At 38.0% G+C, this 27440-nt stretch overlaps 1 protein-coding gene across 3 annotated transcripts; it reads right to left on the reverse strand.

Moving 5' to 3' along the window:
* Positions 1–1496: 1496 nt before the first annotated feature.
* LOC125241059 (glutamate--cysteine ligase) lies at positions 1497–27326 on the reverse strand. 3 transcript variants are annotated; one of them, XM_048149349.1, is made up of 12 exons: positions 26840–27326; positions 26193–26304; positions 18969–19152; positions 18696–18868; positions 17711–17910; positions 13382–13578; positions 12349–12520; positions 9955–10032; positions 8130–8249; positions 4575–4748; positions 2335–2516; positions 1497–2164 (listed from the first exon to the last, which is right to left on the reverse strand). In XM_048149349.1, exons 1-12 carry the CDS (start codon positions 27089–27091, stop codon positions 1993–1995), a joined length of 2016 nt encoding a protein of 671 aa, XP_048005306.1. In that variant the 5' UTR covers positions 27092–27326; the 3' UTR covers positions 1497–1992. The 3 variants fall into 3 exon arrangements, with proteins under 3 accessions (XP_048005306.1, XP_048005308.1, XP_048005305.1); XM_048149351.1 differs by having other exon boundaries at positions 26866–26996; XM_048149348.1 differs by lacking the exon at positions 8130–8249 and having other exon boundaries at positions 9835–10032.
* Between the last annotated feature and the right edge of the window lie 114 nt (positions 27327–27440).

Here is a 27440-nt window from a genome sequence, read left to right on the forward strand (position 1 = left end):
TTAGATCATATCATCATATCATAGAGATTACTGTCATACAATGAGAAAAATGGCAGTGTTTTGGTTGGTTTATATTATATCGCCCACCACAAAGCTCGTGCTCCTACTGCTTTGATCCACCCTTCAGGGGGTCTACGGGTTATTTTTTTACCCGTTGTTTAAAGTTAAGTACTTAAGGTTTGTTAATTTGTTTTTACCATGGTACCACAGCACTAAATACAGTTGCGCTATAAATACACCCATGGCGAGCTGTTTCCGTGTGGAGTGCGGACTGCGGAGGCAACTGATGGTCACCGCACACATGACACGTCGCGCTTGACTAGCAAGCCACACGCCGATATAGCTCGCGCATCCTCTCTAACCTCATGTTCGAAGAAGTGTACGTAACGTCCACCTGTTCCCTCATTTAATAATTGAACTCATAGACGTGCCAACTTCGAGTTCAGAGTCCGGCTTCGGGCAGATCATTCCGTGTGGTGACGGGTTAAGAATTTTACCACCCCCTTTCTTCCCGTGGGTGTCGTAGAAGTCGACTGTGGGATATGGGTTAAATTGTGGCGTAGGCGAGAGGCTGGCAACCTGTCACTGCAACGTCACAATTTGGATTTCTTTCAACCCCTTTTTGCCACGAGTGGCACTGAAACTTAGTAGTTCATGTGCTCTGCCTACCCCTTTATGGGATACAGGTGTGATTATATTATGTATGTAAATAATGATGGCGCTCGACGACGGCTGGCGCTGTCGGTTTGCTTGCTCACCTTCTCACTGTTTCGATCACAGTTACCTAACACACTCCTATTTGTTTCGCTCTTCGTCGCACCTGGCTATCAAATTACTAATAAATTTAGTGCGATGGGACTATAGTAAAAAGAAATTACCCATAGACCCACTAGTGAGCACTGTTTAGAACTGTAGGACAACCACCGACCCACCGGAGACATGTTGGTGGGACTAGATGTAATACATTAAATGTAAGTGAGAGGCAGTGTAAGCGACTAACTATAATACAATTAATACAGATACAAGTTATTCACCTATCGTAATATTTTTTGATATACCGCTACAAGTTCAATTCAATTAGATTCATAAGTACGTATATTCATTTTTAAATGCATATTGATTGTTTTTAGGCACTGGTCCCACCGCGAGCTAGTAAGCTATCGGCTATAAAAACGAACAAAAGATAATCACTCCGGTGCAAATAAGAGACACGGCGCTGGTTGTAGTTACTCGCCCAGCGGTGAGCTATTTCTTCGTTTTTATAGACGATAGCTCATAGCTGATTATCTAGCGGTGGGACCAGTGCCTTATGATGTACACTTCCGGAGATTCCAGTCCTTGAAGTGGTAACTTATGACTGTGACTATGTGGTAATATATGACTCCAGCTGAACTACACTTATATTCCTGCTAATAACTAGACTGCGTATAGCAAAAATAATGTGGGTAAATGTTCTAGGTTTGACGATACTAATAACGATACAGGTTAACAACTGATAGCACAACAGTGATTTATTGCTTTTATAATAGTTAATACAAAAAATATTATAAATTCATTAAATGCAAATATAAAGAAAATGATAATAAAATAAAAACAGTATCAGCACCGAAAGCACGACCATGTCCGAAATAAAATATTAGTTCATTGCGCGTCAATAACACAGGAATACATTAACTATAACTAGAAAGTGTATACTTTGTACTCGATTTATTTCGGACAAAAACAAGAGTATGCTAGTCAAAGACAAGTCAGTTAATCATACATGAACAGGAACACTGACCACCGTGTAATGTCCATTAACCATCAAACGATTATAAAACGTAGGCTATTTATAATTATTCACTATACGGGTACTATACATGGATACATACAAGTGTATCACCATACATTAATATTGATAATAATGTTGTGAAGAGTAGAGCGCGATAGTAACACTGTCGGTAAGGCGTGTGTTTATTCTAGCGGTAACAGGTAGCGGTCTGGCGGGGCGCGCTAGGGGCAGTCCTGGCTGAGCATGCGGGTGAAGGCCTTGGGAATGTGCTCGTTGGTCTTGGAGGCCGTGCTGCTGCCCAGCAGGGTGGGCGCCGCCATCTGGCCCGTCTGGATGCCGTGCATGGTTTTCAGGAGGTCGTAATTTATCTTCTCACTTACGACCGAGTCACGTCTGTAACAAACAAACCATATAAATGCCAGCCATATAAATAAAATTTAATTATTTATTTTTAATGTTTCCTAACATTATGAAGAAATACTGTTTGTGTCAGCTGATATCAGTACGGGGACAGTAAATGAAGTAAAATAGGTGTTGCGAGGTCGGTGCGTGTTAATACTGACTGGTACTGCGGGTGGTTGGTGACGAAGTCGCGCATCCACGTGGCCATGGTGCTGATCTCGCCGGCGGCGCGGCGCTGGATGAGCTTGAGGTACTGCTGCACGGAGCAGTGCGTGTCGGCGTCCACGTCCATGCCCGACAGGTACGATTCGATCAGCGGGATCAGCCCGGGGAACACGCCGCTCTGACAACAAACATTTACTTATATATTTTTCTACTGTCTACTACTATCTCTGATAGTAAACTAAAAAACTCACTTTAAGCCTAGTAATATATGACTATACCTAGATATTTTTCTGGCACGAACGTCAAGTTCTTAGTGCTTGACAAAATAAAAACATCGACAATCTTTTTATCGATAAATCTTGAATAATCATGTAAACTATTAAAATATGGTTCGTTTTATTATCCATTTATTTTCAAACGTGTGACATTTGTTTAAAACATTAATATAATTCACATAAATTCAAGCCTACATTCCCTGAACGAGGTAGGCAGAGCACACGAAACTACTCAACATTCAGTGCCACGGCAATAATTAATGGCATAATTATAATAATTAGTGACATATTATAATGTAAGTTATCGATGAACTAAATATCGGAAGGAAGTCACTAGTGTCACTTCGTTCGTGCCAGAAAAATATCTAGGTATATACATATGACTTTTGTGGAGAGCGCTGTTATTCTGATGTATGGGCCTATGGGGTGACAGTTCAGTTCAGTATGAAAAAAATAGTTCTAATGAAATTACACAACATGGCGCGTAGTCATATATTTGTGGTCAGACTTTACCTATTGTGTAAAGTGTATTGTATTTGGTTTTTCTGACCAAAACCGTCAATGACACATTAAAGGCTTGTATTGACTACTGATGTTTTTTTAGCTAAGTACGACTGCATAATTTAAATACAAGTATAGCGATGGCAACGATTAAGGTTCGCCAAATATTATTTTTGTGATATAGGTACCTCACCATAGGTACCTTACTAAGGTTACCTATGGTTTTCTTTGGTTTGCATGTCTTCGGTTATAATTGTCTTTGGATGTGGAGTTAAATAAATATACATATATAAGGTGTTACCAAATTAGTCACGGATATGAATTTAAAATCTTTTTAATTTAAGATTAGCAGTAAAGTTCATAAATGCATGTATGTTTCTTAGAAATAAACAGATTTTTTTAATACTTAGTTTTTGTTATGTTTTTTGGAGAAAACTAGAAAACAAATGTGCTATGTTAAAACATCCTGTTAATAATAGTACATTACTACAGAGGCCGGGAAAAAAAAGGCCTCAGACCTATCTGGCCTCGCTTCGCCCGGCCGTCTATATGTCTTCGGCCGGCAACCCCATTTCCCGCCGACGTATGTATAGTGCTTTTCTCAAACATGGTATGAAATAAATAAAGTCTACTGAAAATAGTAACTTTGGATGGCTGTATCTCCTAAACGGTGCGTCGTAGCGCAAAAATAATCGAATTTTCGTTCCCCTTTACGCCTATAAAAAAACAAAAAATTAAATAAAAACGAAAAAATTTTTTTTGTATGAAAACGCACCCAAAATCAAATATTGTCTAGGGCCCGTACCAGTTGCAGTCGGCACGTCTATAAAGCCCCTTATAGTTTTTTTTTAATTGGCTAAATACCTGGATGTTATGTCACAATTATCTGTGTTTGGAAATTTAAAAAGAAGACTTTGCCGGCCTTGGCCTGCAAGGTTTGTATGAAATTCCATTATCTATCAATCGTCCTAGCCGCACCTGCAACGTCATACTTCGCTGCCAATTATAAGGCACATAACATCAATATTTCATACCATGTTTGAGAAAAATAATTAAATGAGATCTCTTTAGACAACGTTAACGTGACATGAGAGGCAGACAATAAACATCCTGACAGGTAACAAGACATTATAGGGGATGGTTATTTAGAAAATAAATTAAATTTTTTTTTTAAGGAAATGAAAACAATAAAATCATATGAAATTTGTATACATTTTTAGTAAAAGTTTATTGTTTTCATGTTAGTAAAGTTTATTGTTTTCATGTCAGTAAACGTCTCTTAAAATATTCGTGACTAATTTACAATAACATCGGCCTGACGGGTTAAGAATCAGCAAACGTCGTAGAAGGGACTATGGGATATGGTTAAATTTGTGTACTGTCACACTGAGTTTTCTTTTTAAGATGAACTATACAACAAGTTATAAATGAAGGATGTGTGATTAATTAGGAGCAGTTACCTTTCCATTGACGATCTCGTTGATGGTCATCTCCGCGTAGAGGTCGGCGTCGGGCAGCGGCGCGGGCGCGGGGTCGGCGCCGGCGGCGCGCGGCAGGCTCACGTCGCGCCGCCACCAGAACCGCTCGCTGCGCACCGCGTCGCGCCGCTGAGCGCGCTGCATGTTCTCGTCCACCTGCACACGCCGTACAATATACTTCCTACTATACGACACTTGACTTATGATGCTATTCAATTTCTAACGACCTGGCCACGACAATGGTCTAAGGCGTCTTGTGGCAAGCGGTGAGTCATAAAAATAACAACCCAGCGCGCGCAAGGCATACCATGACTCTTGCCGCCGTTCGAAATTGCGCGCGGGTTTTAACGGGCCTACCTGCGGCAGCGGCGCGCGACTCAAACAACTGTAGCGCGCCGCGCGGGCGCTGCCACGACATTACAGCAGCGCGACCGGCCTAGGCGGCTAGCGATTCCGCAAGGAACAAAAGATTTTGTATTTATTATGAACGTCTTGAACCCGAAAACGTTATTTACTGAAAATTGAAATGTACCGTCCTGTATTTAGTTATCACACATATTTGCTTGTACAAGACGTAATTGACTAATTAAAGCATTTTATACACTTTAGAGTAATATTCGACAGTAAAAAACATGTTTTTAAATATGACAAGGTCCTGACCGCTCCTAGGCCCTGCCGCCGCTTCTAAAAGTACGTGGCATGGCTAGTGCCCGCGCGCGTTTCCCGCGCCGCTCGCCGCCCTAGACCATTGTCGTGGCACGACCGTAACCGCTGAATCTGATGTACATATGTATAAGATACCTATACATACAATATCAACTAATATCGGCGTAGTTTCATAAACAATCTTCACATAACTTCGTACCCGCTTCATAAAAATATCTAAGCGCTAAAAAGTTAAAAAAAAAAACCTTCAGAAGCACGTATAGGAAACGTTTTTACTCCCGATTTAAGTATCAAAGTGTCACATTCGTAATCAATCATTAGCTGCTGTAGATTTATTATCTACCCAAATATCATAACGCTCTATAATGCGTTCAAAAACCATAGACAATGATCAGCATTATCAACCAGCAGAAATAAACGGAACTGTAATGTTAACATTACCTACTGAAAACAGAAGGTAATGAGCAAGGATGATTTATATAGGATTTACAATGTTCATACTAAGAATCGTACCTCAATATTTTAGCGCCACCTATTAAATACTATGGATAGATAAAGTAATGTATGCAACTATACTCGTGTTACAACTCTTGTGAAACTCGCCTTCAGCTCGTTTCATAAACCTACACTTGTGTTGTAATGCCCTTCATTATGCACAGTCGCATAAACTACTATTAGGGCTGATGGGGCTGATGAGGTGGTGGAGTACGTTCGCCGGAAGACTGGCTACACGCTGAGGGTGCAACAGCTGCAGTCGCGCCATTACGTGCACTTCACTTCATTTGTAGTGCGCGTGCCGCGCACGCTGCAGGACACCATCGCGAGCGCAGACTTCTGGCCGAAGGGTGTGGTATTTCGGCGGTTCCGGGGCAACCTGCCGAATCCTACGCCGAGTCAGACGACGCAACGGAGCCACGCTGTTACGTCGTCGCCCAAATCTAATGTTTAATTTGTTTATTTTTTGTATGTCTTTTGTATTTTTTTTTTTTGTAAGTCTTGTTTTGTATTTTGTAGTTTCACAGTGCCTTGGTGTAAACTGTAATGCTGTGTTACTTTTTGATTAAATAAATAAATAATAAATAATTATAGATATCTTCAAAATTTGATGACATAATAATATAAAGACATTTGATTCTCACCCTGACATCCTCAAAACCTATTAGGTGCTTATGATATCTTATCAAACATACCTGATAACCCATATTTGCCATCTTTCACTCTCACATCTCTGTAATTTACTCGTCACCTTACCTTATCATATGTAATTTCATAATGAGCGTGACTCTGCAAAATCCATTTTTGTTACCCATAGCATAAATAAACCACTGTAGGTAGTGTACTTAGATAATAACCCATATTTACCCATATTTAACCCATATTTACATACCTGATAACCCATATTTGCCATCTTTCACTCTCACATCTCTGTAATTTACTCGTCACCTTACCTTATCATATGTAATTTCATAATGAGCGTGACTCTGCAAAATCCATTTTTGTTACCCATAGCATAAATAAACCACTGTAGGTAGTGTACTTAGATAATATGTTAATATCTGGGCGACCGAGCTTCGCTCGGTTCTGTTTCGTATCCTTGACATGCGTCGCCATCTAGTTCAAAAATGAATAGTACCTACATCGAGCGAAAGAATTCTCAGCCTTAACAACACAACTACTCCACACGAGATGGCGCGCATTTCGCCACAAAAACTCAAATAGTGTATTTTTCTATTCGTTTTAGCCTTGACCTGTGTCGCCATCTAGTGTTTGCAATAAATAGTACTTACATCGACCGAAAGAATTCTGTCTTAACAGTACAACTACTGCACACGAGATGGCGCGCGAAGAAAAACGCATGAAACTTTCGCGTTTTCCGGGACCTAAGGATAAGTTAGACCGATTTTTCACCCCCAAAAACCCCCACATAACAAATTTCAGCGAAATCGTTAGAGCGGTTTCCGAGATCGTCAGTGTAAATAAATATATAAATAAATAAATAAATATACAAGAATTGCTCGTTTAAAAGTATAAGATACTGGCAATAAGTTAATATCAATGGCACCAATCACGTGTAAGGCGTTGTTCAGTGCCCGTGGTAAAATGACCTCGATCCCAGTGCGCCGTCAGCCCGTCACAAACGGCATACAGGGATTACAGGGATAAAACGCTGGAGTGTGTTTGCTGGTGAGGGCCAAATTTCCCCCTTATAGGTAGGAGAAGAAAAAGAAACGGCGAGTCTCAAACATCGTGCGTAACTGCAACGCCATTATGTCAAAAAGAATGCGTTCTTCAAATCTTCAGTGAAAGCGAGCGTGGTAGGGCGTAGTTAGGTAGATACTTTGATCGTGTCCGTTTAGTCAAAGAGAATCGAGTATTATAGAGAGTTACTGTCGAAGTAAAATGTGTAATCACAGTGCATAGACTGCCATCTCTTGACACAGGCTTAAAACTTTTGAACCTCAGTTTTGACAATTTGGCCCATATTCTTAGCTTGATATGTGTTAAAATTTTAACTATAAAACTCCCGTGAGACTCATACATATTTAAAAATATCCGCACCGCACATATATAGCGCACCGAGCAAGCGCCCGCAGTATGCGTCGCGCTCTCGACATGTAAAGGCGGGATCGCTACTCTTGAGAAAGGTTCTCGAAATTGAACCGAAACATGTCGAACGCTATATCGACTTAATACGTGAGTAACCCGCTTAAAATATTTTTAAACGTGTTAAAATGTCAAATATTAGTATTACCACCATCTAGCTGAGCGTACCCCAAAGGTGTAATGCCATCTAGGCCACCGTACCTTTTTCTCTTTATCTGTCTATACGGAGTTAAAGTTATATATGTGTTTGGTTTAGTAAAAGCTTACCTTGCTAATAGGCATGACAAAGTTGAGGTTGTAGGAGAGTATGACGCGGGTGAGCAGCACGACGAAGCAGACGTAGGCGGCATTCTCGAAGTCCGTGAGCTGCGCCTCGCACGGCCGGAACTCCACGCGCCAGCCGATGGCCGAGTTGGGCGGCGGCGGCTTGATTCTCACCCTGACATCCTCAAAACCTATTAGGTGCTTATGATATCTTATCAAACATACCTGATAACCCATATTTGCCATCTTTCACTCTCACATCTCTGTAATTTACTCGTCACCTTACCTTATCATATGTAATTTCATAATGAGCGTGACTCTGCAAAATCCATTTTTGTTACCCATAGCATAAATAAACCACTGTAGGTAGTGTACTTAGATAATATGTTAATATCTGGGCGACCGAGCTTCGCTCGGTTCTGTTTCGTATCCTTGACATGCGTCGCCATCTAGTTCAAAAATGAATAGTACCTACATCGAGCGAAAGAATTCTCAGCCTTAACAACACAACTACTCCACACGAGATGGCGCGCATTTCGCCACAAAAACTCTAATAGTGTATTTTTCTATTCGTTTTAGCCTTGACCTGTGTCGCCATCTAGTGTTTGCAATAAATAGTACTTACATCGACCGAAAGAATTCTGTCTTAACAGTACAACTACTGCACACGAGATGGCGCGCGAAGAAAAACGCATGAAACTTTCGCGTTTTCCGGGACCTAAGGATAAGTTAGACCGATTTTTCACCCCAAAAACCCCCACATAACAAATTTCAGCGAAATCGTTAGAGCGGTTTCCGAGATCGTCAGTGTAAATAAATATATAAATAAATAAATAAATATACAAGAATTGCTCGTTTAAAAGTATAAGATACTGGCAATAAGTTAATATCAATGGCACCAATCACGTGTAAGGCGTTGTTCAGTGCCCGTGGTAAAATGACCTCGATCCCAGTGCGCCGTCAGCCCGTCACAAACGGCATACAGGGATTACAGGGATAAAACGCTGGAGTGTGTTTGCTGGTGAGGGCCAAATTTCCCCCTTATAGGTAGGAGAAGAAAAAGAAACGGCGAGTCTCAAACATCGTGCGTAACTGCAACGCCATTATGTCAAAAAGAATGCGTTCTTCAAATCTTCAGTGAAAGCGAGCGTGGTAGGGCGTAGTTAGGTAGATACTTTGATCGTGTCCGTTTAGTCAAAGAGAATCGAGTATTATAGAGAGTTACTGTCGAAGTAAAATGTGTAATCACAGTGCATAGACTGCCATCTCTTGACACAGGCTTAAAACTTTTGAACCTCAGTTTTGACAATTTGGCCCATATTCTTAGCTTGATATGTGTTAAAATTTTAACTATAAAACTCCCGTGAGACTCATACATATTTAAAAATATCCGCACCGCACATATATAGCGCACCGAGCAAGCGCCCGCAGTATGCGTCGCGCTCTCGACATGTAAAGGCGGGATCGCTACTCTTGAGAAAGGTTCTCGAAATTGAACCGAAACATGTCGAACGCTATATCGACTTAATACGTGAGTAACCCGCTTAAAATATTTTTAAATGTGTTAAAATGTCAAATATTAGTATTACCACCATCTAGCTGAGCGTACCCCAAAGGTGTAATGCCATCTAGGCCACCGTACCTTTTTCTCTTTATCTGTCTATACGGAGTTAAAGTTATATATGTGTTTGGTTTAGTAAAAGCTTACCTTGCTAATAGGCATGACAAAGTTGAGGTTGTAGGAGAGTATGACGCGGGTGAGCAGCACGACGAAGCAGACGTAGGCGGCATTCTCGAAGTCCGTGAGCTGCGCCTCGCACGGCCGGAACTCCACGCGCCAGCCGATGGCCGAGTTGGGCGGCGGCGGCTTGAAGCGCATCGTCTGCCAGTTCGTCGACTGGATGTTCTGACCAATTTAACATTACTATTAAACATCACACTCTCCAGACAATAATACAATACTTGATGCTACGGCGTATCGTAATTATCTTTTCAGTACAGATGGTGTTTTTTTTACGCACTAGTGCGAGAAGTGGTTCATTATATGTCAGGTCGAAACTTCGGAGAGTCATCTGTACTGAAAAACGTCATTCGATACACGTGCTAAAAGGGAATTCGTAACTCGTGTCGATTTAAAACACTCCCTTCGGTCGTGTTTTAATTTATCGCCACTCGTTTGAACTTCCTCTTTTTCGCACTTGTATCGAAATGTACTATTTCATCACATTTGCTGTTTAAAGGTATCATTACGTCTACGTATAAGCATAATGTACTATTTTATTCCCAAGGGAATAATTGATTTAGTTTTAAAAATGAATACAATCCGTACAATACTTCAGGCAAAGGATGTTTCAATCTGCCAAGGATTTTTATTGCACAACCAAAATTTTTCTATTAAGCTATAAAAGATATTATAAGGTATGAAAAATGCATTTTATTTATGTTTTACAATTATCTCAGTGTGTTTTGCATTTATTTCGTAAACTTAACTGAGATAAATTGTTATAATTTATAATCTGACAACATGCTCTCTACTCGCGCTTGACCGCGTGCGTACGCGAGGCACCCACCGTTGCCTAGCAACAGAGAGTACAACAGATCAAAATATTGAACTGAGTGAAAGATAAGTGAAATTTTAGTTCAATCATATGATTTATCTGCTTTTTTGAACATTGCATTTAATTTATACGCAGTATTTTCGAGTTTGTTTTCGTTCAAAAAGTGTTTGTTATCAAAAACAATGGATTTAATATGAATAATCTGATGTAACTCAAGATACACTACTGGTCGCAACGCCGCCGGTTGAAGGTTTTGCTTTATAACTGTTTCCTCTGTATTTTTCTCTCAAATGTGATGAAAAACATTGTGTGTAACTCGGGGAGTATGAATATTACTAACTCGAGTCTTTAAATCGCCCCGGCAAGCCGTCGCGATTTATCTTACTCTCGTTAGCAATAGTCAACTTCCTCCCCTTGTTGCACAATGTACTATTTCAGTACAGATGGTGTTTTTTTACGCACTAGTGCGAGAAGTGGTTCATTATATGCCAGGTCAAAACTTCGGAGGGCTATCTGTACTGAAAAACGTCGTACGATACACGTAACTTCCTTTTTTACGCACTTGTATCGTAATGTACTATTATCGTTCTTCCGAATTGGCACGAAAGCCAGTTGCGTTTCGATCGCCACGGATTGTGATCGATTGTGTCTTCGGCTAGGTCGGTAGACATTAAATGAAAAAACGTGTAAATAATCGCAAGTTTGGTTGGTTTTAAATAGACTGCAACCCATTTTTTTTGACGACGTTGGCAAACAAACATGCGAACCGCTTGATGTTAAACAGTCACCATAGCGTAAGCTTAGACGCGTGCAACTCCGAAGAAGTTTAATGCGCTTTGCTGAACCATTAAATATTTGAAAACTCCTTTTTTAAAAACCCCATAATGTAGACTCTCGTACATAGAATTGGTAGGGACTGTAGGCATTTCACAGCATTATTACTCGTACTGATTGTAAACATATATAATTATAGCGCCTTTATAGGACTTTCAGCTTCAAACTGCCACTAAGTGTTTTGACATTGACCATTTTTTAATCATGTATTGTTTAAAAGACTAGACAATGATGACTAATTACTGTGACTAATGGAGTATTTACTTGAAGATTATTATTAAAAACGAGACAATTAATACGCATTGTGGAATAATTTATTTATTTAAATAGTGTTGAATAACTTAGCACTTTACACAATATTTCGCAACGTTCTCCCAGCGGTTGGATAGGTATGATTCGATAAAAACCCATGACGTCACAGCTCGAAAATAATCGAAACAAAAATTATGTGTCACGTCAGGCCAAATACATCTCAACGTAATAAATAATAATAGATGCCAGCACCATGACTTTGCGTTTCGGACAAATTGTTTACCAAGCGTGTAAGCTAGGTAAAGGACAATAAAAAAAGGCAACACACAATTGGTCTCAATACACGATATTTTTATTTTAATGGCGTACCTATTTGTTTAAGGTATGACATTGGGCGTTAGGAGATTAAAGTTAAATCGATATCGTTAACGAGTTCAAGTTGGTTAGTAACAATTACTTATTTTCGTTTATAAATAGTACCCATACTAAGATAAATAATAAGTTAATAATGGTTGCCGTCGGTAGATGGCAGCATCGTGCACGACCCAACTTTGTCGCCGTGGAGTAGGAGTACCAACCTCGAAGTGATCGGTGTCGTTCGCGTCGTCCTGGTCCACCTTCTCCGAGAAGAGCGAGACGGTGTCGCGGATGAAGAGGTGCGCCACGTGCATCGCGAGCGGGTGGTCGATGCCGCCCTCGCGCAGCCGCCGGTAGATGGAGGGGTCGTGCACGATCGGAATGTCGTTGTACCTGCAACGTCAAACAACTCCAATTTACGCATTGGGAACCATATTCGATTAAGCATTCAGGTGGCTACAATAAAAGCGTTGCAGGCAGTGAATGTAAAAAAATCCCAAATTACGAATTCTACTATACGCTATTCAATTTCGCATAGGCCTTGTAAGCCGTAGCTTACAAATAATTGTACCAATAAAGGTAGCGATCGAAACTAATGAATTATGCTATGTAACACAAAGTTTTTTCATTAGTAACTGTAATTTTATAGGTTTTCCCAGTCAGGGTAATCCAGATGAGCCATAACGTTTGACGTAATAATAGCAAATGTGAAATACAGTCAAGCGTTCTTTATTGATAATATACCTACCAATAGGACACATACAATACACATCTTATTTCAATGAATAGGTTTATGTATTGTGTTTATAAACTTTTCCTATTGTCTAAATTGATGAATGATACCGAAATGCTCGTATAATGACGCTGCAGGAAACATATAGAAAATATTATTATTAGTAAGCCGAAAATGGCTTTGTAGTTGGACATATATTTTGATGGTCAGTTCTATTCTGGATATTATTTCTATGTAACTCGAAGGGGGTTATTAAGAGAATAATGACATGCAAAGTGCCCGCGATTATCAGGTAAATAAATATATAAATAAAAAATGATCAAAATCAATAAGATTACTTTGCTAATCCGTGAATAGATAACATGTCAATCAGTACTAACCCGTATTTTCACATACAATTTAAAATTGCATGTAAAATACGCACGTTATCTAATGACAGATTAGCAAAGTATTTTATTTTTATTAACATTGATTTCCGTATGGTAACGCCTGATCGATTAGGTTAAAAATGTAGAACATACTTTTCATGTTCCGGCGAGAGGTAGGAGTCGATGGAGTCGTATCTGGACTTGTTGATGCGGAACTTGCTGTCCTTGAGCGGCGCCAGGCCGCGTTCCTCGCGCGTGCGGCAGTCTACGGAGCCCGCGATCACGTTCCAGCGGCAGTCCGAGTCCGTCAGGAACCCGCGGAAGATCGGCGACGCGGCCGACAGCGCCAGCTGACATACAATACAACCAGTGTGTGTGTGGATTGAGTGAGCACCCTAAAACAATTGTAAAACGAATCTCTGAATTTGTAAAAAGATAAATCAAAAGATACAGCCATTAACATGTGCTCACTCAGTTCTCACAAACTACCAACGAAAACAGTGAATATATTCATTTAACATATAATATTTATATACTAACATTTAGTAAAAAATAGGCCAACCTACCTCTATAAATATTAGATCACCTAGTGACGTATTAAATTTTTTACAAATAGTTTCTTATGCTCACTCAATCCACACACTTTTGAAAAGCCGAATTTTGATGAAGCGTTTTGAATCCACACGTTTTGAGAAAGTTAAAAATGTAAATATCTTACGATTTGTAGCACCTAAGACACTCGAAAGTACTTCAACATTTAGTAAAAATTTTTACTAAATATCCACCATCTAATATTTTATATTCGTTGTCTGGTTTTAAAGATATTCAGACATAACTTTTCTCATACAAATGTATCAAGTAGGGTGACTACACTATGTCGGCTCCTGATTTTCCCCACCTTCCCATTGTCATATTGAGATTGGGGAGTTTCGTTCGTTCAATTTTGATAATATTAAACTAATACCATATTAATTATCCATCTGCAAACTGTTTTTAGGTTATGTTCTTGGCCTAGTGATGATGTGTATTGTGTAATTTTTATCGACGTCAGGATAATAACCATATCGACATGCATGCATTAAAAAGGACATGAATGATAATTGGTAAGAAACAAAGAATATAATACTTCACTAGTAAGAAACCAGAACCTGGTAATCTAATCGCGCTAACAGATGAGCGTACCGGATTTGTAAGTGGGAGCGAGAAATAGTTATTCTTTTCTCGCTCCCACTTACAAATCCGGTAAACTATTATCAAAATTGAACGAAACTTCCCAATCTCAATATGACAATGGGAAGGTGGGGAAAATCAGGAGCCGACATAGTGTGGTCACCCTACTTGATACATTTGTATGAGAAAAGTTATGTCTGAATATCTTTAAAACCAGACAACGAATATAAAATATTAGATGGTGGATATTTAGTAAAAATTTTTACTAAATGTTGAAGTACTTTCGAGTGTCTTAGGTGCTACAAATCGTAAGATATTTACATTTTTAACTTTCTCAAAACGTGTGGACTGAGTGAGCACTTACAAAAATTTATTATAAAAAAACCTGACACGTTAGTGGTTCGTTTTGTATTTTACAAATTCCCATTTCACTTTTACTAAACTATACACATATAATAGCGGTCTAAATCTTATGTTTTTCATCAAAATTCGGCTTTTCAAAAGTGTGTGGATTGAGTGAGCATAAGAAACTATTTGTAAAAAATTTAATACGTCACTAGGTGATCTAATATTTATAGAGGTAGGTTGGCCTATTTTTTACTAAATGTTAGTATATAAATATTATATGTTAAATGAATATATTCACTGTTTTCGTTGGTAGTTTGTGAGAACTGAGTGAGCACATGTTAATGGCTGTATCTTTTGATTTATCTTTTTACAAATTCAGAGATTCGTTTTACAATTGTTTTAGAACTTTTACTAAATGATCAGCATATTTTTTTTTATTTTCGTAAGGTGCTCACTCAATCCACACACACACATACAACCAATCATAAACCCTACCCAACACACGCATGAGGCGTTCCAAGAGATGCTCCTCTACCAAATCTTATACTTTTAAACGAGCAATTCTTGTATATTTATTTATTTATTTATTTATATATTTATTTACACTGACGATCTCGGAAACCGCTCTAACGATTTCGCAGAAATTTGTTATGTGGGGGTTTTGGGGGTGAAAAATCGGTCTAACTTATCCTTAGGTCCCGGAAAACGCGAATTTTTGAGTTTTCATGCGTTTTTCTTCGCGCGCCATCTCGTGTGCAGTAGTTGTACTGTTAAGACAGAATTCTTTCGGTCGATGTAAGTACTATTTATTGCAAACACTAGATGGCGACACAGGTCAAGGCTAAAACGAATAGAAAAATACACTATTTGAGTTTTTGTGGCGAAATGCGCGCCATCTCGTGTGGAGTAGTTGTGTTGTTAAGGCTGAGAATTCTTTCGCTCGATGTAGGTACTATTCATATTTGAACTAGATGGCGACACATGTCAAGGATACGAAACAGAACCGAGCGAAGCTCGGTTGCCCAGATATTACTATTCTATTCTTCTAGGTAATACTTCTCAAAACGCCAAAAACTCTATTTCATGACTAATAATTGGGTACATTTCTCGAACTTAACAAGTTTTATAGAAGTAGTTCTCATTCAACGCATAAGAATTTCGTAAGGGACTTTCTCGTGGAATGCACCATTACACTTTTGAAACGGTCTCAAAATGTCTCCAAAATTCTAAAAATATGACTATGTCATTGACACGATTCGCCTTTTAAGTGAACCGACTTCGACAACAGGGTTTTACATAATGGGAACCTTAGACAGACATATGTATATACTAGCTTTTGTCCGCGGCTTCGCTCGCGTTAAATTCGAAAATTGCGGAATGCTCCATACAAACCCCCCCCCCCCCATTTTAGGGAAGTGGGGGGTTAGAAAGTGACAAAAAGTAGCCTATGTCACTCTCCATCCTTTCACTTATCTCTACTTAACAATCACGTACATTCATCGCTTCGTTTTGCCGTGAAAGACGGACAAACAAACAGACACACACACTTTCCCATTTATAATATTTAGTATGGATTTAAGCTTTATTATTACATACGTAGTACGTTTATACGTAGTATATTTTAAGCTTTATTGTTACATACGTAGTATGTAATAATAAAGCTTAAATATATACAGGGTAAAATAAAAAGGACCGTTCAAACCTTGCATAATGAATGACTAAGCGTTAAAAAGCAGGCCATAATGAACAACTTTTATTATGGGACCAAAGCTGAAATCGCAAAAAAAAAATTTGGCTGTTTCATAAATTTCGACTGCCATGATGCCGCTCATTTCCATGGAACCGCCAAATTTTTTTTCGCGATTTCAGCATTGGTCCCATAATTAAAGTTGTTCATTGTGACCTGCGTTTTTAACGCTTTATTTCGAACTTATTACTCTTACTTTTGAATTGTTAAAGGATAGCGATACTATATCAGTATGTGGTCTTATATTATTATTATAGTGAGCTTTGTATTGTACGAATATATTTAACAACGAATACATTGTATTTCACGACCATAATATTTAGTCCTTACATTCCGAACGTGACCTCGCCTCCGCATTTATCATCACTCAACGTGAAGCAGGCTTATTATTAGTGGCATTGACGCCGTTTGGGTTCTATTTACATCTAGATATTCTAGATTGATTAACAATTTGTTAAAATAGTCGCCTGCCATCAACGTCGATTAATATAACTTTTAAATGTGATAATTAAGGTTCATATTCATTTAAAACACCTTGATACAAACAAACGAAGAGCATTTACCACAAACTCTTCTTCATTTGACAAAAGTATTAAAGAAAATTCATTTTTTAAATATTTCAATGCCATTTTATGGAATAAGTTTTCCAAGTAAGTACGAGTAATCCTTAAAATTATTTGTCAAAGTAGGTTTAAACAGGCTGTAATATACCAACAGTAGGCACTGTTATAATATAATGTAATATACCAACAGTAGGCACTGTTCTACTCCCGTGTAAATAAAAGAGACACGGTGATGTTTATAGTTACAGAGGTGAACTATCAATATCGCCGTGTCTCTTTTAATTGCACGGGAGTGATTATCTTTTGTTCGTCTTTATAGCCGATAGCTCATAGCTAACAAGCTCGCGATGGGACCAGTGCCTCGCTATCACGTTCTAACGTAACAAGTAATATCGACGTTATATTGATGTTAAGTCTGGTTAGCTTTAGTTATAGTTTAAAAAAAAAACTGTAAGTCTTTAGAATGTTGCTTCAGCGTAGGAAAAATGTAATGATGTAAATAGAAATGTTTGGACTGACTGCACGAGACAGACCTAGCCTAGTGTGGTGGTCAAAGGTATTAACACACACATGTAAAACTTTTTTGGCAAATAAACTTTTTTTTTAATGTATCATATGTACTCGTGTGGGGAGGGGAGAGACGGGAAAGCATACCATAATGGGGCAGAGCGGCGCGAGCTGGTCGTAGAGCGTGCGTGCCTCGGTGATGCAGCAGGCCTGGAAGGTGAGCTGCAGGCAGCAGCAGCCCATGCCGAACCCCATCGCGTCCATGTACACGCAGTCGGGCCGCGCCGCCTCCGGCTCCAGCTCGTGCGAGTTGTCCACGGGGATCTTTGTGTTCGCGTCGCGGAATACTGAACACATTCATAAAGTAAAATAATATATTAGAGGATACCTTTCACTCATATCATCCTATCAGACGATATACCTGCATAGAAAACTACCATTAATGAATACAAAAGCTATATACCTATAACTGTAGTGAATAATAGTTTTTCATAGTATTTTCACGGAAACGTTCGTAGTTGTCGAGCTACTTGCTTCGGTAAACGTTACTACCTCTAGTACTGAGACTGACTGAAATATTATGACATGTTCGCGAGTTTCCGTGAAAATGCGAACCTGCGAAGGAAAAACATTTCGCACTACATCTCTATACTTTCTTTACTTAAATTACAAAAAAGCACCAAGATTTTATTATTTTGAGATATATTATACTTATTTTCCTTCTTTGGCAAAATTTTTCAACCAAATCAATTTTACACCGTGTATACTTTCGATCACCTTCCATTCGTTACCACCATTGAAAAAAAACTTTTTTTCTCTAATAGGATTAGCTCGCGATTCTGAGTGGTAAAAACCAAATCCAAAAAAAAAAGTGGGCTCTTACTGAAGTGTTCAGTGACCTGCCACTATTCACCTCCAGTTATAAGATACGACATAAAAAAATACCTAGATAGAATTATCACTTGAACGTCACAATCGGACACACTCGGGATCTCAGTGTTTGCTCACAACTCACAACCTTATAAAGCGTTTTATCTTTGGTTCACTTTACAATGAATGAACACGCGTCGGATTATCAGGCACAGTTTTACTAGACAAAATTTGACTCGTCATTATCGCTGTGTCTACTTACTTGGTATGTTGATGGCGACCTTTTCTCCTCGTCTATGTCTTATGTTTGCTGTTAATGTTTTAAACCGTGGATGTCCAGGAAATATCGCATCGTCCGGAAAGAAAAGGGATTTTGTGACTTCACCATTTGGATTTGGTGGTATAGGCGGACTCGTAAAATTTGGGCACCCTAGTCTATATAAACAGAAACAGGAGAGTTATAACATATGTAATATTCAAAACGATACTAAGTATAATTATCAGAAAGTTACAAGTTGAATGAGCTAAATTGCACCTCGGAAAGTTAGTGATGCTCATTATAACTTCTCCGTCTTTTAGCAGTTTCCCTGCCTCGGCACGCCGGAACTGCATGTTGGCTTCCACAATGTTGAAGTGCGCTAGGAGGCCGCCGTAGGGCTTTCCCGGTGTGCCCTCTACCATGTACGCGCCGTACTCGGGCCGCCATAAAGATTTACAATCTAAAACAGCACAAATCATAAACAATGGGGCGTAAACGGAATTACATACATATATAGATTTTTTTCAGTACAGTACAGATGGTGCTTTTTTACGCACTAGTGCGAGAAGTGGTTCATTCTTTGTTAGGTCGAAACTTCGGAGGGCTATCTGTACCGACAAACGTCGTATGATACACGTGCGAAAAAGGAAATTCGTAACTCGTGTCGATTTAAAACACGACCGAAAAACACATTCGGTTGTAATATGTTGTATTTATGTGTTGAAAAACGTAGTATGACACACGTGTGCATTGGCCATTGACCACAATTCGGCCCTCTTAATGCGACGTTTTTCAACACACTTGCGAAGAAAAAGCGAAACTTACATATCAATTAGATCTAATTGATTGAAACATTAAAAGTCTTGCATCTGTCATGCCCCCCCCTCCCCCCACCCCTTCCACACACTTGCTTCACAATGTACTATTAAAATACTCATTGTAGCTTTTGAGTTAATGGTTGCTTATCTCACACATAATAATCGGCCTTCGCCTTTGTAAAGAGACAAAAGATATAACCATGACATAGCGGATTGCAATTCTAGCTAACGACTAACTGTTGAGTAATAACTTTTTAATGGCAATTTTCACTTAAGATGCTAATCAAACTTAAGCTGTGAGGAGATGACTATGAGACCCATAATACCTATCTTAAAATAAAAAGCTTCAAACGTCTGCTCTACATATACAGAGTGTAACAAAAATGGTGGTGATCCGTTTAAGGGCGTACTCAGTATCGTATTCTTATCAGGAAAAAGTAGAAGAAAATTTTTTTTTCGCTAAAAAAATTTTCACTTTTGTATGAGCCGGACCGCACGAATCGGTCGAATCTCCATACAAAGATAAAAAAAAATTTCTCAAACATGGTATGAAATATTGATGTTATGTGCCTTATAATTGGCAGCGAAGTATGACGTTGCAGGTGCGGCTAGGACGATTGATAGATAATGGAATTTCATACAAACCTTGCAGGCCAAGGCCGGCAAAGTCTTCTTTTTTAATTTCCAAACACAGATAATTGTGACATAACATCCAGGTATTTAGCCAATTAAAAAAAACTATAAGGGGCTTTATAGACGTGCCGACTGCAACTGGTACGGGCCCTAGACAATATTTGATTATGGGTGCGTTTTCATAAAAAAAAATTTTTTTCGTTTTTTTTTTAACTTTTTGTTTTTTTATAAGCGTATACGGGGTATGAAAGGGAAACGAAAATTCGATTATTTTTGCGCTACGACGCACCGTTTAGGAGATACAGCCATCTAAAGTTACTATTTTCAGTAGACTTTATTTATTTCATACCATGTTTGAGAAAAGCACTATACATACCTCGGCGGGAAATGGGGTTGCCCGCCTCAGACCTATCCGGCCTCGCTTCGCTCGGCCGTCTATATGTCTTCGGCCGGAAACCCCCTTTGTCCCGGCCTCTGTAGTAATGTACTATTTTGCGAAAAACAATTTTTATCCTACTTTTTCCTGATGAGAATACGATACTGAATACGCCCTTAAACGGATCACCACCATTTTTGTTACACCCTGTATATTATATGTTATACGACTTGTACGGTATACCTACTTTACCTGTAGGCTGTAGTAGGCTGAAGGCACGTATAGTACGAGTATATTGATCGCCATTGACTTGCTTTATGTCGTTTAGTACATTTGTTAGTACATTTGTTACTCATGTAGGTCAGAATAAAATTAGTCACCCGCGTAACGAGTCACTGAAATCGATGTCACATAAGCGACGTATGTGTGCCTACCTCAATACCGGTAATGAGGTTTTGAATAATTTACGGTAAACTAGCTTTTGCCCGCGGCTTCGCTCGCGTTAGAAAGAGACAAAGAGTAGCCTATGTCACTCTCCATCCCTTCAACTATCTCCACTTGAAAAATCACGACAATTCGACGCTCCGTTTTGCCGTGAAGGATCCGACGGACAAACAAACAGACACACTCTTTCCCATTTATAATATTATAGTATGGATGACCGCGTGATGACCAGTTAAGAATTTCACCACTCCCGTGAGTGTCACAGAAGTCGACCGTGGGATATGGGTTCAATAATGGTGTGGGCGAAGGGCTACCTGTCACTGCCAATACATATTACAATTTAGTTTTCTTTCAATCCCTTGATTGCTAAGAGTGGTACGTGGTACTGACCCTGGAGCAGTTTGATGTGCTCTGCATACCACTGTTGCGAATACAGGCGTGAGTTTAAATAGTGAACTACTGATAGGAACAAACATACATACTAACTGTTACCTGATGGGAGTTCATCTGGCTAGAACGGCTAGAACATAGATACGAGTATATGATATGAGCTAAGTTTTCCACCATTCAAGAGTTGGTTTTTTAATAGGGTTGAAAATAATAGTTATTTGTTATACAAGGGGGCAAAGTTGTATTTTAACGCCGAGTGTGGAATTGAAAAACGAGCAAGTGAAAGGATTCTATAGTTGAACCGCGAGCGAAACGAGTGGTTCGAGAATAGAATCCTGAACTTGCGAGTTTTTTAACACACGAGAAGTAAAATACATTTGCACCCGAGTGTAACACAAAACTTTTCCCCTCACTATAGCGAGGAAACTACAACGCAAAAAATGCGTTTATCACTGCTTCCAGTAGTTCCACAGGTGGTAAATCACCTTTATTACTAGATTCACCTACATTTATCAATTTTAAGTTAATTTGACATTTTTCAAGGTCAAATTACTTTACCCACTAGTGGATAAAATGCGTTTTTACCCGCTGGTATTAAAGGACAAAACACGTGTTTCCGAGCTAGTGAGGGGAAAAAATAATTATACTGTAGGGGATCACTGTGGTGTCGTGGAATTGGAACACATTGACCTGTTAATCCTGTTATAGAGGATTTTCAAACTACTCTTGCTTTAAAACCCGTCAACGTTGAATGAATTAATATTTAAAATGGCATGCGGATTAGTTATATTAAATTACTAGTTGCTACTCGTACATATTTACGCGTGTGTTTTCCATAGTCATCATTATTTTCCTGCTCACCATTTTATTGTCACTTATTCCTTATTCAGAGATATAACGAATATAACGTTTTCTTAGAAACATATTTTCCTACAACATGATTTATCTCACTGTGTACTACCTTCTTTGATAAATAGGTAAATGTAAATCATACGATGTGAAACAAAAGGAAGTAATACGAAATAATGTGTCCAAGCGGTGAATATTATTGCAACTTCGTTCAAGACATTAGAGATGTTCTCATAACAACTTGCCTCGCCGGCGGCGTCTTGTTTCGCTTGTTCGAATCGCGATTCACACGCGCCAAGGTATTTCAGTGACTAGAGTAAACGATCCACGATCCATTTATCATCATCATCCTCCTTTCGCTATCGCGGCATTCTCCACGGCTTATCGGAGCCTGGGGTCCGCTTTTTGACAACTAGTCCCAAGATTTGGCGAAGGAATTAGTTTAACGAAATACAAAACAGTACCTAAATGATATCAGTATAATATATATACAGGCATGTACTCGCCATTCACATACAATGTATAATCATTAGTATTAGGCGCCAGTCGGTAGTTGAGACTTTACGGTATAAGTTCTTAAACAGTATTTGTGGACACTTTGGTTTTTATTATTTTATTTATAATAACAACCGCCGGAAATTCTCGTCTTACCAGTTCCTTAATACTTATTCCTAAGAAATCGTCAAAAGTAGTATTAAAGACTGCACACGATAAAATCCAGCCATGCATGACATGGAATATTTTTTTCCCGAATCCACATTTTGAAATAATTTTTGTACTTTTATTAACCAGTATATAAACTATATAATAATAGTAGCTATTCATTGTAATGGATGAGTATGTGTGAGTTTTCGCCGAATATAGTCCATAGTACATTTCATTTTTTGTCCAGCGTTTTTTGACAATCTTCACAGGCTTCCTATCCCACTTTTCACAATTGTAGTTATATTTTTAAAAGCCGTTTTACACGCATTAGAATGTCATAGTTATTGTAACTCATTTCGAAATTTGGGAGTCAGGAAGACTTTCTACTCCAAGCACTGAAAGTTGTTTTTGTATGGGAGAGCAAATAAGTGTCAAAAAGTCGAACTCAGCAAAGTTAGAAAACCCCAGAACTTTCTTAATCTGATTACAATCTAAAAAAATTTACTATTGTGAAATCAGTATGTCATCAGGTATATTTTGTTAAACTTTGTTAAACATTTTAACAGGAAAGTTTTATTGTACCATGAGATATACATACTGCTAAAATTCATAGACCAACTAACGTTATGGTATGTTTTATACCTTTAATTTGTAGGTTGATATCCACAAATTATTTGGAAACGGTCCTGCTTGAAAATACACTTTCTATTAAAAGATTTGCCATATTATGTATGTCCGGATTTTATCGTGTACAGTCTTTACTTTAATAAAGTAATTTTAATAAGTTCAGATATTTTCGTAAGAATATGAATTTATACGCAAAGTAGATAAATGTGACGTTTTTAAGTAAAAGGTACCATATTGTCGCTTACCATAATGAAGAAATGTTCGCGTGTATATTCTTTATACGAATTAACTGTTAGAGAGTCTTTATGCTTAAGCGACAATTTGGTATCTTTTGCTTGAAAACTCCATAAATAATACCTACATTCTTATCATATATCACAAACACAAGTGAGTGGCGCGTATGTATAAATGCCGTTCTTATTAATATTATTAGTCAACGGGAGTAAGTACTGAAAACTGCAGAGTCACGCTCACTCTAATAAATGATTGGCCAAGGGCACGACGGTAGGCCTCGGCTTAAATGGGTATCCGGCTGCCGATATGGACTTATACATTATATACGAAAGTTTTCAGATGTTTATGGAAAAAATGAATGGATTTTTTTATGAACCTGCTAGTTTAAAAAAAAGTAAATGAACGTATGTAAAATAATGAATAAGTAATTAATAAAAAAATCCTATTTAGAAATTTTATTACTATAAATTAATAGTTATTTGTTATACAAGGGGGCAAAGTTGTATTTTAACGCCGAGTGTGGAATTGAAAAACGAGCAAGCGAAAGGATTCTATAGTTGAACCACGAGCGAAGCGAGTGGTTCGAGAATAGAATCCTAAACTTGCGAGTTTTTTAACACACGAGAAGTAAAATACATTTGCACCCGAGTGTAACACAAAACTTTTCCCCTCACTATAGCGAGGAAACTACAACGCAAAAAATGCGTTTATCACTGCTTCCAGTAGTTCCACAGGTGGTAAATCATCTTTATTACTAGATTCACCTACTTTTATCAATTTTAAAGTAGTTAATTTGACTTTATTCAAGGTCAAATTACTTTACCCACTAGTAGATAAAATGCGTTTTTACCCGCTGGTATTAAAGGACAAAACACGTGTTTCCGAGCTAGTGAGGGGAAAAATAAATTGTTTTACGTATCATAACGAAATTATCATACATATACTCTGGGCCTGAATAGCCCGAAAGATTTTAACAGTGTACTCCTAACTACATTTGGAGACATATAATGTCATCATAAAATATCTGGATTTGGCTTACATTCTGAGATATATCTCTAAAATGTTTTTCGTCATAACTCGGGCAAAAACGAGAGATGGCACTCACTCTCGGACTGTCTCTAGGTGTTCCGCCGAGTCGTACAACCAGCATAAGATAATGTTAAGATCGTACGTGATAATTCAGGCAGTGTTGCGGAACCCTAGTTGCCCATCTGTCGCAGGTGTGAGGGAGGACTGAAATCTTATTGAGGCAGGCAGTGACGTAAGGATAGAGCCAGTATAACTTTTTTTGCTGTTAATAAGTGTATTCTAATATGTCTAATTGAGAAATCAACTATCTTTATCTTTACGACTACTCAATCATCTGTTCTCGTATGAGTCGTTTGTATATCATAAATGGAATTTTTACACACTTCTATTTAGCTCTGCGTAGCATACCATCTATATATTTAGTAGGTTTACACTCATATTTATTCTGTTTTAATACACTAGCGGCCAAAGTATAATGGGTCACTAAGAAATACTATAATATCTCCTACAATAGAAACTGTATATTGTAAGTTAGTTTCCTATCATTGAAATCTGGCCAAGTATGTTTCAGACTCTTCCACTGAGGGTCCAATTATTATAATTTTTGATGGTTCCGATTTAAAAACTGCAGAATTTTCATTTTATGTGTTTTTATAACATGATATTAATTGTTATATTTTCATAGTTCTATACTTTATAAGCCTACAGGGAGTAAAATATTAATTTAGATTCTCATGAGGAAGTATACATTTGAGGAAGTATACATTTCTTATCACATAAAGTACAGCCTGCATTTGCATTAGCAAAAAGTTTGCGTTCTTATTGCAAACCTATATGGTTTTCATTTCAATTCAATATCTCCATGCTCTCCCATGCTGGCCTTGACAGATAGAGAGATGTACAACAAAGTGAACCTATAAAGGTTTCGTTTTATTGTTTTAAGTATGGAACCCTATTAAAATAACACCAAAGGTTTTACATTATCAACTGAAATAAGCTATCAATACATTTTATGTAGCCATTGTATTATTGCATAGGTATTTAAACTGGCAGGGATTTATTTATTTAATGAGTCTGTTTCTAAAGAAGTATTACATACTAGCTTTTGCCCGCGGCTTCGTTCGCGTTAGAAAGAGACAAAAAGTAGCCTAAGATGTCACTCTCCATCCCTTCAGTTGAAGGGATATAGTTATCTCCACTTAAAAAATCACGTCAATTCATCACTCCGTTTTGCCGCGAAAGATGGACAAACAAACAGACACACACACTTTCCCATTTATAATATTAGTATGGATTACTAAAATCCTGTCATATTTTTTTATGAAAAGATTTTGGATTGATGACCCAAAAAAGTTATTTGGGTTAAGCCAGGAATTCAAATAGCACAACAATTACCAAGCTGTCATAATTTTATTCTTAAACAACAGCAGTAACTACATAATTATGAATACTTACTCTGTGGATCTGAAAGTTCTTTTTCCTGTAATTGTGGGAGTAGCTCATCTGCCCTGAGGCTTACAGTTGCCTTTTCATTTTCATCATCAAATTTAACTATTATGTACTCCACCTAAAAAAAAAACATCATTACACTTTTAATATTAACCTACTTTTAGAGGGGTGCAACCTATTTAGAGAGAATACATTAAAGGCCTAGGGCTAGGTTTCATGCATTTCACAATATTTGTATAATAAATAATATATTTCTTCTATACAAACAAAAACTCCCACAATGAATATTGTAGAATACAAAATAGAAACTATAACAGATACTAACAAAACTATGATAATGAGTTATTACAGATAACAGCATACTACAGAGTTAAAGGTAAATTAAAATAAACATGCTGAAGGATGATGGTTGTTCTAGATCTATTTATTCCTATATTTTATTTAGCTATATCTAGGCTATCAAAAAGTCAGTACACTTCATCACCTTTTAGCCACTTCTTTAATGATATAACCAATTAAGGAAGAAAGGTAAAATAATAATGGTACAATTAAAAGCTGTACTAATGTAGTTAGGAATAAAATATAAAATAGACATGCCCTAGTTCTAGTAAGTTTCAGGATGAGGTAGACCAGAATCTCAATAGGTGTGTTACCTCATCTCCCCATTTAAGCACATCACCTCTTCTGTCCCTCAGCTTGCTGTACAGATTGATGAACTGTTCAATACCGTGCTGTCGAACGTGTTCCGCCAGAGCTTTAGTCTCTTCCCAAGATAACGGACTTCCTTCAGAAAGCAATCCCATGTTGACCACTTGTGTATACCGAAAATGAACACGTAGATAACACAAACTTTTAGGCACTTGAAAAAAAAAACCCAACTTCGTAACTTTAGAGGCAATGTTCATTGGAAAGTAACCAATCAAGTAAATAAAATACAAAACTTTACTAAAATGCACTGTAAAGCAAATTAAAACAATTTTTAGTGAAACTACGTGATTCCAACTTGTACAGTAGATTTTTTAACCGAGCTTAATGTAACTTTAAAATTAATTTTTATTAAATAAATCCACAACTATTCCTACAGATTTCTCAAAAGAAAATGAATGAAAATGAACAACTGAGTAGACAGACACATTTATGATTATGACAGTCAAGCACGAATGACCAAAGAGTTTAGTCTGCAAAAGGTCCAAATAGATTCACCCGACTGCCGGTGCCAACGTCGGACTATTGTCGGACCCGGTTGAATGTCGG

This window comes from Leguminivora glycinivorella, chromosome Z (assembly GCF_023078275.1).
Source record: "Leguminivora glycinivorella isolate SPB_JAAS2020 chromosome Z, LegGlyc_1.1, whole genome shotgun sequence".
Lineage (NCBI taxonomy): Eukaryota > Metazoa > Arthropoda > Insecta > Lepidoptera > Tortricidae > Leguminivora > Leguminivora glycinivorella.